This window comes from Zootermopsis nevadensis, unplaced genomic scaffold (assembly GCF_977971745.1).
Source record: "Zootermopsis nevadensis isolate Lab colony 2312 unplaced genomic scaffold, Znev_1.0 Znev_ptg000012l, whole genome shotgun sequence".
In the NCBI taxonomy this organism is placed as follows: Eukaryota; Metazoa; Arthropoda; class Insecta; order Blattodea; family Termopsidae; genus Zootermopsis; species Zootermopsis nevadensis.
The window spans coordinates 13,869,631-13,883,244 of record NW_028259144.1 but is presented as its reverse complement, the minus strand read 5'-3'; the positions used below and the strand labels follow the sequence as shown (position 1 = coordinate 13,883,244).

The following is a 13,614-nucleotide window of genomic DNA, read 5'->3' as shown; positions in this document are numbered from 1 at the left end:
ACATGTACAGGTTAATATACTCACATGAATCATAGTAATCATAAATGGTAACTGGAACCGGCTTCTGCTTGGCTACTTTGTGTGTTCTGAATGCTGAGACTGTAGGACAGTATTCTTGTTTTGTCATCTGAAACAGGAAGTACACATACTGAACTTTGTAAAAGGTGGGCTAGAGAGATGCCAAAGTACCCTAGTAACCCAGTGACCTGATGTCAGGATATGATTGAGTAACAAGGATGTGTGTACTAAGATCCTGAGAGCACAGGACTTCTAAATGCAGTCCCTGAAGTTTCCCATTCCGCTTTATGTTCATTTCTTGCAATATAATAAAATATATTTTGAATGGAATCGGAAGATAGCAAACTTTTTTCTATTTAAATAGTATTAAAAATTATATTAAAATTGGCCGTCAATCACAATATAAGATAATTAAAAGATTAAAATATCATTTTTCGTTCCGTATCGAGTACTCGATTTACATATGGAACATTTACGACATGTTTCGGCTATCATAGAATTAAGGAATTTAACAACATAAATCAAAATATACAATTTATATTAGAACTTGAACAAAATAACTCACTAAACTATTTAGATTTAACCATAATAAGAAAAACAAACAATTTCGAATTCAAAATTTACAGAAAACCTACAAATACAAGCACAATAATTCATGCCTCATCTTGCCACCCCATTGAACACAAACAAATGGCTATCAACTACTTACTAAACAGAAAAAATCTATATCCAATATCTATAAAAAACAAACAAATAGAATTAAACATCATTCAACAAATTCTTAAAGAAAACGGATATAATAACTACAAACTAAATAAAAAACCTAATAATACAACAAAACCCAACGAAAACGAAAACATACAAAATAAATGGGCCACATTTACATACATAGGTAAAGAAACCAAATTCATAACTAAATTATTTAAAGAAAATAAAATAAAAACGGCCTACAAAACTAAAAACACAATAAAAAACATCCTCAAACAAAAACCAATAATGAACATAAACAATCAATACCACTTACCAGGTATATATAAAAATGATATTTTTATCTTTTAATTATCTTATATTGTGATTGACGGCCAATTTTAATATAATTTTTAATACTATTTAAATAAATCACAATATTACGCACCTACAATATCTTTTTTTATATTTCAAACCAATAACTTACTTCTCACAAAAACAGAATCCCAGATGACTTAGCCCATGTACTTTCGCTTGTGATCCAAATGACAAGTTGGAAATTAATTTTTTATATTGGATTTTGCTCTGTATACTAGGGACCAATAACATTTTTTAATTAAGACAGGTCTCTGTTTAGTCTTGAATCAGTTATGTGGGTTTTACTATACAAATTCAAAGACAGAATTAATCAGCAGAAGCAATTTTACACTCTACAGAGTAGGGGTTTTCAACCAGCAGCCTGCCAATGTGTTCTGTGTGGAACACACTTATTTCTGTGCACTCTTCATAATGAAAAATTATACATATCAGAAAACATGTCTTGTTAATGTCTGGTATTTGGCAGTACCTATCACTGTGAAAAACGTTTTAGCTAAATGAATAATGTTAAATCAATCCTTGGATGTATCTTATTGATGAACATCATTTTCAGGCTCCATACTCCTGCTCTTCATTGATAAAATTACTTATTTGTGTATGTTAATAGAATGTAACAAAATTAATGTGCTTTGATCTTCTGTTACTTGATAGCAGTACACACCTTGTCAAAGTACAACATTACAACAGTGTCTCCATTCTTGGTCTCCACTCGCTTCACATTTTGAGACATTTGTAAACTGGGCAGAGTATCTGAGTCTACAGTAAAACCAGATGGCAGTGTCACCTCCATTACAGCCATATTGCTTTCATTGACTCCTTGTGCCCCAACAAACCTAAAGCAAGAGATATCAACTCAAATTATTAGACTATTTACAAATATAAATCTATTTGAAAATTTGCAAGTGATGCAGCATATACAACTTTGCAATGGTTAATTATTACATATTTTGTGCTGTACTGATTAGATCTTTAACTATGCAAAACAGGAAAAGAATTTTCCCATTATATGCCTTCTACTCTCCAGTCTTTTCCTTCTTACATGCCTCATTCCATGCTTTGAAAATCATTGGTTAAAATATTGTTCTCATATAAGTAATGTCAGATTTTACACTTATTGTATTCCTCACAAGCATTTGCTCTGTAAAACTGTAAATTGAGTTCCTACTTCTGGTTTGAGATGTAATTATAAACTTTTGTGTTTTGTTCCAAAATCTCATCCTTCTTGATTTAATCATCCTAATAATATTCAGAGGCTACTAACCATTGCATTTTGAAAACTACTAAATCATCTAAGTATTATAAACTTATATTGTCTTGATCCCTATACTAATTCATGCTGTCCATGGAGTGGATATAACACAGTGTGCTTAATTTGTGAAAAAGAAGATATGAAATTTTGAACTCCATTTCCACAGCTGTGTACCAGTTAGTCCTGATAACAATGAAACACTTAAGTGTATCACTGCACATATACTCTGCTGCTTTACTAACATTGTATAGCATAAGATGCTTTAATTCATTTATAAAAATACAGAACTTTGCTGTTTGAAATCTTAAATCTTACCCAGAACATATTGAGAGTTGGAGGTGGTTACTGTCTGAGTTCTTGTCCACTTGTGGGTCAAGTGTGAATAGTGGCCATGCTCCGGTCACATTCAAATTGTAGTGATATGACACTTGGACAACTGCAAATCCTGATCCTGAAGCTGATATGTCTATATTTCTGACTTTACCAGGAAGCTGAAAGCATAATTAATACAACATAATGCAACACTAGGTGTGGTCTCTGCCTTGAAGGAAATTTCTATTTGAGAAACAGCTAGCACAGTTTATTTGTATAGTTCCAACCAGCATTGCTATTGCAGTCTGTGTTGATACACCAGTAGCTGGAAATAAATTAATGACTGTGTACTGAAACAACAACAAAGCGGTTTGTGGAACTGTGAGTCACATTTTACATATTTAAAGCAGCAACATATGTGTAAGACAGAAAATAAAGGAAATCATTACACTGTGTTCTTGTTTACAACTTCACATTCATAAACATTACAATCCTACACCAGCACATATTTCCAGTAACAGAAAGCTGCCAAACAATAGCAGCTGTTGCCAAGAATGTGCTAGAAATGAAGGCAATAAATAAAATTTCATAATAAACATCTTTCAACATAGTGCATCTTATTTGTTTGGAAGGATTAGACCTCAGATGATATACATAACACATTTTACAATAAGATATGTCTGAAAACCAAAAAAAGAAAAACTCATAAGTTGAAAATAAGAAAAACTATCATTACAAATACCAGAGTTGTTTTCAATAGTAATTAAAACATTCTTCTTATTTCTTTCTTTATATTGTGTCATGTGCACAGTCATTTACCAATTACATCACCAAGTGGTTCAGTCTACTTAAGAATGTTCCCTGCTGAACATGTGCATCCTTTCTCTCTCTTGCCCCCACCGCCTGCCTGTTATTTTCTACCTTGAAAACTCAGGAAGCACTTGTGTGCAGGCTTCTGTTGGGAAAACATCTAGATATTCTCTTTGGTTCTGTGTTATAAATTTCATCTGGCACCCAGCAAATGTTTGAGACAGTTATCACCTGATGCAACATCCACCAGTTAATTTATTATAGTCTTAATGTCCTGTGTGCGTGGGTTCTTTTTTTTTTTGGGGGGGGGGGGGGGCAGTGGATACCACATCAGGTTGGGGGGTTGGTAAAAAGCTTATTTTGTGTTCCCTGACCGTTACCACATATAATTGTATATAGTTGTTTATTACATACATTAATACATACATACATTAATATGATTTCTTTTGTTCTTGTAGTATTCACTGTAAATTCAGGAAATACATACTGTATATATTCTGTTTCTGTTAACTGAGCTTCCATTTTATTTTGTGCTTCACCTAATAATTGGGGTGGCCCCATTGCATCTAGGTCCTATTTTTTATGACACAATATGTAAATTTTAATATGGAATATATAAGTAAAAAGTATTATATTATTAAATCAATATTACATATACAAAATAAATAAGTTAATGAAATATTATGATTTGTTTCTGCTTGTAGTTATATATGCAATTATTTAGTGTTCTGATATCTTTCAAAACAATAATGTAGTCAGAAGCTTCTAAAATCTGATCATTCTCTGAATATCCACAGCAATCAAACACAGTTTAAAAGAACTTTAGGAACAAACTCTGAATGATGCCTATGTTGCCCATACCTCAGAACTTCACAAGAAAGTACAAGAATAGGTTGTCCTTCAATGGCATTCTCTTCATACAGAGTTTCATAAAATGTGGACAGTTAGTGTAGAAAAAAGAATGTTTGAATTCTGAATGGGATGTTTCCTATTGGATTTCTGAAGAAGGACCCTAAAAATATTACAATACTGTATATAACATAATTTATGTATATAATGTATGTAATACAGAAATGTAGTAGATGGAAATATAGTACGTTATGTTATAAAGAAAACTTGTTTTTAACTTCTGTGTTTCAATAATGGTGTCCATGTCATTCAGGGTGAATATCCTTCATGCGAATATGACAGATCAAGTTCCATGTTATGTATTGTGTGTGTCAATATCCCATGTAACTATATACATACCTCTTGTTTCTGCAGAATCATGGAGTTTGCTCTGGTCACTTTCATGTTAGCAGGGCTACCACCAGAGTATGAGAAGGACACATTAATATCCACTGCACTGGATGAAATTCGCTCAGCAAGCTTTGCCAGTGCTTGTAGTCCAATCACAGTGTCCTGTACAGCAATGTATAATTCACAAAAAATAGCTTTATACATAGCATTGTAATTTCTATCTTTCAGCTTTGTATTCAGAAACTAATGGTTCTGCCTACAAACTTCCTGCTACACCTACAATTGAATGTGATGGCAAGAAAGAAAAGAGGGACCAACATCATTCATTATTATTTTAGATTTGGCTAACAGATAGTAGCCTGAAGTGGCATTTTGAGGCACACATTAGCCAGTTATTACACCCAAATTAAATTTCAGCACAAAGCAGCAATCTGTACCAAAATAATATGCTTAACAGTTATAGTAAATGCTATGAGAATACAAGAAAATGAGTGCTCTGGTACATATGTAGTCGAACACTTTACCAGCAAACAAAAATACTTCAGAAAAAACTATTTTGTGCACATACTAATATTTTAAACCAAAATGGTCATATTATAGCGTGAAGGTGCTGAAAAGTATGACTGAAAGAGGCAGATGAAGCAAAATATGGACTGAATTATGCAAACAGATAATTACAGAATATAAAAGACAAAATTAGACAAGAAGTAAAGCCAAGACACCAATTTGAGATACAAAAATTGAGGTAAAACAAAATATAGAAAGAGCAGAAGACAAACACAAGAAGAAGGATTTAAGAAGAAGGATTTAGGAGTACAGGAAAAGAAGAAGAAAAAGAAGAAGTGTGGGTCTGAAAACTGACAAATCTATGTCTGCATATTCACTGACATTGCTACTTTGACATTCCATTCTGTCTTCAGGTCAATGATAATATTGCAATGGATAGGGAAGCACAGTTCTATTTAAACTACTAAATAAATATCAGGTAAAATTTCTAACATGTATTTTCCTTTAGCTGACATCTGATATATGATTGTAGTGTTTTCAATTGTTGAAATAATTGTGCAACTTAGTTACTATATAACAATATATTTTCATTGTTGTTATTGCTATTATCAAAATACCAGAGGAATGTGGTGAAATTGTTGGGGGATTCATCAAAAGAGACATATTAAGTGGTATACACAAGTTTAGAAAGCAGACCAACTCTCAACTAACAAGCCTTAAGGTTTTCACATTGGTTTTGCTGAATAAAACAATGAAAAGACACAGACATACTGTTTGAGTGTCATCTGTGAAAGAAACTCAATGTTTCACTGAGTTTCCAGCAGATGGTAGCATCCATTGTTTTCCTCTGCACTGCATCTATCTTTGTGAATCAAGTCAGTAGTGAGTTGCCATAAATCCAGAGGAGAAGGCACAGTGTGTAGAGTGGTTTATCAGAATTGGATATACACATCCAAAGACATTTCAGAACAACATATCACAAGATGCCACCATCAAGACTATTGATACATGCCTCGTACAAACAGTTTAGGAGACCAGAAGTGTTTTTCATAGAAAGGTCCAGGGCATCCATGTGTGTCTGATCAAAATGTTGAAAGGATATGCAGGATCTTTGTCTACAGTCCACATAAGTCAACATGAGCTGCAGCACATTAGTTGCAAATGCCACATGCAAGAGTGCATCAGGCATTATAAAAATGTTTGTGTCTGTATACTTACAAGTTGCCAGATGATAGGGTATCCCATAAGAATATGCAGTGACCATGCTTGAAAAATTGGATGAAGACAGCAAATCTTTGAGCAAAGTCATGTTCTCTAACAAGGCTACATTGTACATTTGATGGAAATCAAACAAATAGAACATACATATCTGGGGATTAGAACACCCTCATGCCACAGCGGAGCATATTAGACAGCCCCAAAGTTAATGTGTGATGTGGCCTGTTGCACAATCACTTGATCGGCCCCCTTTCCATTGCTGAAGCGATTGTGACATCCAGCAATTACCTGGATATGCTGGAAAACTTTGTCTGTCTACAGTTACAAGAACTAAAACCTACTGTGTTCTTCCAGCAAAACACCACAATGGAAATTAAATGAACAGATGAAGTGCAAGGATGTCTTTTTCACAAGTGAAACAAGTGACCTTGTTGAATATAACCTGTTATCTTGTTCTTACTTAACTCGCAGAATGAGTTTATGGATATAGTTCCTGATTCTTCCCTTCCAAAGATATTGGCAATATCTCATCTGGTGAATTGTTTCCATGACACAAGTACTCTTCATCTGGTTGCATCAAACATGATGAATATAGTAAAAGCATGTATTGCTGAATGCAGTGGACATTTCCAACACTTAATGTAAGCCACTATTTTCTGATTTCAATGTAAATTATTTGTTGACAAATAAAGAAGTGTCAAGAGTGGGTTGTGCAACTTTCTGAACACTCCGTATGAACATGAGGACTAAATCTGCTGTCAGATAATTTCTCCAAATATTTCCAAACAAACCCACTACTACACAATGTCACCTCCATGGAGTTAAAACAGTTCACACAGTGTATATCTAATTCTAATTATTGAATGTGTAAACTTGAAATAATGAGCAATTATGGAAGATTTCATAGACATATACATTGGCTTATTTTGTACCCTGAAACAAACAGTGTGTATTGTTAATGATTTATACAGGTGTTTGAGACCAAACAATGATTGCACTAATCAGATCAAAAGTCTGACCAGTATTGGTATGTTCTGGAACAACAGTATGGTGTTATACTATGACATGTAGTTTGGTTAACACAAACAATATAGAATGTTGATATTTTAAATTCTTATGGTGCTGACGATGTTGATGTTTGTTTTTTGTGCTGTAACACTGTAAATTCATAAGTAGACACCATTGTTTCAGAGGTATATACTGTCTCCAGCTTTAGTCCTCTCAATCCAGAAAACCAACATCAACAATGTAGAATGTTGTTCAGGAAGGTTGTTTCAAAGCCATACCTTGTAATACAGAGGAGATTGAAGGATAATATTAAAACTGATCTTAAGTATATGACAATAAAGACGTAAAATGGATTAGACTAAATTAGTATTGTGTGCAGTAGCAGGCTTTGTTACCAGCAGTGTTAAAGTTTCAGGTTCTATTAAAAGAAAGTTAGTCAGAAGGAATCTTTAAGATTTTAATGACTTCTCCTATGTCAGCAATCAAGTGACATGTGTTTACCTGTGTTGAAGCAAAACCCCCTTGCTCATTTCGCTGTGTTATCAACCACTTCATAATGGGTAGAGCATCCTGTACCAGACCATGTTCCAGGTATGTGAGTAAGCCATATGCTGTCATTTCCACATCCACAGAGTTGGGTAGTGCATACCAAGGATTTTTTTTATCATCCTTACCAAGAGATTTCTGCCACCATTTTAGATCACCTGAATGAGAAGTTTAGATACTAGGATCATCAGAAAACAAAAACATAACCTAAAAATTAAAGTAGCCAAATTTGATACAGGGTCCACCAGAGAAGACTGGCAAATTCATTTGTTAATACATTCTGCATGAGTAAATAATATAAGCTGACATGATAACATTTTACAAAAATCTTGAAAATTAAGTCTGATACACAAACTGTTTGCTTTTTGAAATCAATGCAATAAATGGCCCCCTTCCGCAGTGATGCACTTTTGGAGGCAGTCAGTAAAATCATCCATCACACACTGTAACATGTCATGAAGTATACTTGAATTACTTCCCTGATACTGGCATTAAGATCATCCAAAGTGGTGGGCCACATCTTAACTCATCAGATAATTCCACAAAAAAACAGCAAGGGGCTGACAAATAAAGAAATTTGGTGGTCAGTTTAAATCACTAAATGATGAGATTGAACAAAGCAGAAACATTTTGCACATCTTCTCCACACTCATTTATTCAGTATGTGATGAGGTACATCTTGCTTGAACCACATAGCACAGTTAAATATCTTGTCTTTAAGTTGAAGCACTGTTTCCTGCATATGTCTATACCAAATTTTAATCACAGTTATAGTCAAACCATGTTCATTTTAAAAATGTATGGTGCAATTATACCTGCAACTAAAACAGCATATCATACTGTAACTTTTGGGGAATTGGAAAGATACTGATGGATTTCATGTGGGTTTTCTGTGGATGAGAATCAGCAGTTTTTTCTGATTACAAAGCCTGAGAAATAAAAATGTACTTCATCACTTATTAAAAGATTATGTCTGGTTGATGATTCTGTAGTTCCAAAATAGTCTCTACATAATGCCTGTCTTGTTCACTTATCTGCTTCACTCAATTCCTGGATAACTCATAATCTTGTATGGATGAAATCACGCAATGTGCAGAATGCTTCAGTTTCGTTAAACATGCCTAGTACTGAAGCTTGTTGCTGAAAATACATTCAAGGACTCCAATTGACTGTTTCCAGTATGGTCAGTGGTCTCAGGCATATAAACTGAAGGCTGCTGATTGAAGTGCTTTATGTCTCATACACTTCCAGTCACATGCCATCTCAAAACTCACATCTTTATTGCATTTTGAGAAATAGTCCCATGCGCATTATTCACTTTTAAGAAATTTCACTGCATTTGAATAAATGATTCTAGTTTCACAAGGAACTCCACACAAGCAACATGATGCTCTACTAATCAGTTATCTATCCTGACTCTTCCTTGTGTGTTCCAGAACAAAATCTTGTGCATGTGCTACACACCTATGACCTTGATAGCCTCTCTACTCCTCATATTATTGTATACTATTAAACATAAAAATGTTTGACTTCTCTGCCAGTTAGAGTGAGTCAGTTATGTCATACTATACAGCAAAGGCATAAAATAATAAGAAAAAGAAGAAATGTTCATTGCAAAACAGTTATCATAATAAATTGTTAAGCATTAGGCTCAAAAATTGAAGTTCCAATTTTTAAGGTTTAATCTGAACTGTGTGAAGTTTCGAGCTATCCCCACACCTCTAGTTGCAACCTAACCTAATTCTGAGTCACAAAGCTGAGCAACTGAACTCCTATGAAAGCAGTCCGTCTATTTAACTAAAAACAACATACTGAACAAGATTTACTTACCAGACGACTGAGCTTTGCTCTCAAACAGATTGAAGACTGCGTCCTTCGCTGAATGCTGTGCAAGATTAAGAGCATAACTTGATATAGCAAGGGCATAGACATCATTCACCCCATCCAGATTTCTAACAATGTAGTCCAGTGCTTTGTTGATGGTATTACGATAAAGCTGATTTGAATATTGCTGAAACACATACGTAAAATTTTATTTATCCACAGTTGAACCTCTGCTTTCATTTCTTACCATATTCACTTCAATTTGTTCACTCTAATGCACGCAACACACTTTCTTTAAAACCAAGGTGCACACTCACATGTTTTAGCTAGCTAAGTAGCTAACTAACTACATACTTAATCATCTGATAACAGAATATGAAGGTTTAGTATAGCTAATAGTCCTCATTCTGAACCAGCTTAATCATGACCAACTCTCACAACTTACTACATTAAGATTCAGTTTAATATTATCCTCCCATTCATTTGGTGTTCCAAGTGGCTGCTTTATTTGAGGTTTGCCAACCAAAATTCTGTATGCATTTCTTGTTTTCCCATGCACAGCCCATTCCAGCCTTCTTAATTTGACCACATTAATAATAGTATATGTAAATCATTAAGTTACTTGCTAAGTAATATCTGTATCCCCCATTTCAATTCTCATGAGTCCAAATATTTTGCCAAGCATATTTTTTATTCATAAATTAATTTGCATTTGTATTAAACATAGAAAGTAAGATTGGCTGACATACTGTATGATATTTGAGGTTTTCACAGTGATGAAAATATGAATTGTTGTCTTCTGGGTTATATGTTTAAGAAACCCTGAAAATGGAGTTAATATGTTCTTCTAAAATATTGGTACAGAAACACAGTGGATCAAAATTGACATATTGTATGTCTGAATTGATTTCATACAACAACAATAATTTTTTTTTATATTACTTTTGTTCCCTGTATTGGAGGATGCATATTTTGAATGCATGAAAACAGAATATAGAGTTTCAATCCAGCATTCAACAGGAAAAATATGACAAATCAGAGTGTAATTAACTTTAGCTCTTTATAAAACTACAATATTACATTCATGTACAAACCTGATTTTCAAGGAAAGCAATCAGTGTGTATGCTGTGAGAGCCATTCCTTTAGCAGCTCCTCCTTGCATATCTTGATGGCTTACTTTCCCCACCTCTGGAAAACTTCCATTTGAAGCTTGATTTATTGACAACCAATGTAAAGCTTCCTGGATTATCTTCTCCTCCACAATAATGTATGGCACTGCTTGTCGGAAGGCTCTGGCAACAAAGGCAGTGAGCCTGAAAACATAAAATTGTTGGTCTTTGTACACATACCTGTTAGGACACATCTAAACGTTACTTATTTCAGCTGAATAAAGCTACAATTCTACACACAGTGATATGCAACAGGATGCACCAACTTATGATAAAAGTAAAGTAAAGTTTGTCCCACTATACGCCATGTAGGCGTTTGGGGTGAGTGGAGGTATAGCTCCTCTCTTCCTTGACCTCAGCAATAGATGGGGGTGAGTGGTCAGCATCACACCCCGGCCGGCTTTACCCCCGGTACCCATTGTAGAGGAGGCTGGGTGGGCCCCAGAGCCAGTCTGGATGCAGAGGCTAGAGGAAAAATCCTCTGCCCCCGTCGGGGATCGAACCCCGGTCGTCCAGCCTGTAGCTAGTCACTATACTGACTGAGCTATCCCGGCTCATACCAACTTATGATAAATGTGCTAAATTGTGAACAACTTTCTAATTCCAGAAATAAAGTTTGAGGATTGTATTTTCCACATCATGTAACACCATCCACTTTCCCTTCATCAGGTTAATGAAAGTTTCTCTCCAAGTCTTTTTGCCTCACTGTTCTGGATGATGACACCATGTATAAATACAGGATCAACATTAGCACTTAGCACTGAAATGTTCTAAAGCCTAAGATCTTCAACAAGTAAAACATGTTTAAATACAGCTCCACTAACCATGTACTGCCACTGGGATCGTTATTTCCAAAGGCACTGAAGGAACCATCTGAATGACGATACGTCAGTTCTTGCTGGTAACCTGTTTCCATGTATCGTAAAGCTTTACCTTCAACAGCTGGGGTCAGCTGATTTGTGTTCTGTAGATAAAGCAATGAATGCTAATTAATAATAAAGCCTCTTAGAACAAACAACTGAAGAAGCATATGTTATTTCTGTATCTTTAAAGTTTCCTACTTCAATAGCAAGGTTCTCAGTCTTTTCTAGACCTGAGACCACATTCAGATTTTGCCATCAATTTACAGGCTCAATTCATTAAAAGTCATTTAATTGAAAGTTTGCTTATTAAATTTCTACTAAATTTGGCTTATTAATACAGACAGGTTCAAAACTTACTCAGTAATTTTCTTTAACAATGGTAGTTACAGTGCTTCTGCTAGCATAGCCTATCTGTTAGGTTTGATTTCTATTTTTATAATTTACTTGCATTCCTCCAAATGTTCATCAATAAGATGCATCCTAGTTATTATTTGACACTTTTCATTAAACCGAAAAACTGCTTGCTCTGATAGCAACTGCCAAATACTGACATCAACAAAGCATGTTTTCTGATAAAAACTATTGTTATCATACAGAGTGGTGCAGTGTTAAAAAAATTGTGCAGGCTGTAAGTTGAGAACTCCTGGTGCACATTATCCATGATAACATTAATGTCAGTAATCAGTTAGTGATGTTGTCAGGTGCTAATAAGTTATTCAGAGAAGAAGAAAGTTTTCAATGTAGATTAAACAGAACAGCACTGGAAGCATGTTGAAGGGAAGAATATCTCAAGATTTAAGGCTGCCAAGGATTATTACCTTCTAGCTGGCAATGCTTACAAAAATTTTAAGCTGAAGTCCTTGTTAATTTATATTATCCAACACACCTTAAATTAGGCAATCACTGCTTCCTTCCACACCCTTTCCAATTGATTATTCACTATTATCATCTCATTCAAAACTATATAGTCTGAGCTACTGAAAAAGAATCATTAAATAAACTATAAATAAATAGATCCTGCCTTTTATAAATTGACATTGAAGGTCCTATCTAAATTCTTTGCCTGTGTGAAATCAGTTTTGAAGTCAACAAGGAGTTGAGAAAAACAAAAGTAATCTAACATCTTTGTCTCATTGTTTTCTATTTCATCCTCCAAGCAAGATTCTGGTAACTGAATGCAAGAATTTTCCTGAATCTCAAACATGTATTTCCTCATATCAAAAAGCACAATTCTCCGGCCACTTGAAATATGTGTAAATTTATAAATGAATTTTATCCACCATCCTGGGATGTATTTCTGTAGTGTATTAAAGAAATCCCAGATTTGACCTAGACACAACCATTTTCAAAGAACTCTCCTTGAACCATCAATAAAATAATTCCTAGGGTGGTTGTGTCTATATTAAGGGCAGGACATTTTTTATTATTTTAAATAAGTATTTATAATAAAAGTACACATAAAAACAAATATTACTTACTATAGTTTCAATTAATAGTGTGAAGTTGCTAAAATTTATCTATTATGTTTAGTGAGGGACACTTACACATTCAATTCTTACAGTTTGTTCAGACTCACCTTCAAGTATTCAATGACAACAATATTAGGCACAAAATTGAGCATGTTCTGTTCTCCACATCCAAATGGCATTTTTATTAGATTAGCAAGGTTTGGTATGCTTGGTCCAAGTATATCACCTAGAAACACAAAAACATAAGTTACAGCAGAGGCAAGCAAACTATGACCCGTAGGCTGCATGTGGCCAATGAAAACATACAGTGTGGCCT

At 34.4% G+C, this 13,614-nt stretch overlaps 1 protein-coding gene across 3 annotated transcripts in view; it reads right to left on the bottom strand.

Annotated features, from left to right (window-relative positions):
- The window catches only part of LOC110830025 (CD109 antigen), a 70,792-nt gene that overhangs the window by 1,900 nt on the left and 55,278 nt on the right, over nucleotides 1-13,614 (bottom strand). For all 3 annotated transcript variants that reach the window (XM_022064388.2, XM_087348067.1, XM_022064387.2), the window contains exons 19-27: nucleotides 13,406-13,524; nucleotides 11,791-11,930; nucleotides 10,891-11,110; nucleotides 9,803-9,983; nucleotides 7,928-8,130; nucleotides 4,703-4,855; nucleotides 2,648-2,823; nucleotides 1,745-1,916; nucleotides 25-127 (exon numbers count right to left, since the gene is read on the bottom strand). In XM_022064388.2, coding sequence (XP_021920080.1) covers nucleotides 25-127; nucleotides 1,745-1,916; nucleotides 2,648-2,823; nucleotides 4,703-4,855; nucleotides 7,928-8,130; nucleotides 9,803-9,983; nucleotides 10,891-11,110; nucleotides 11,791-11,930; nucleotides 13,406-13,524 — 1,467 coding nt within the window. The remainder of the gene's footprint in view (nucleotides 1-24; nucleotides 128-1,744; nucleotides 1,917-2,647; nucleotides 2,824-4,702; nucleotides 4,856-7,927; nucleotides 8,131-9,802; nucleotides 9,984-10,890; nucleotides 11,111-11,790; nucleotides 11,931-13,405; nucleotides 13,525-13,614) is intronic.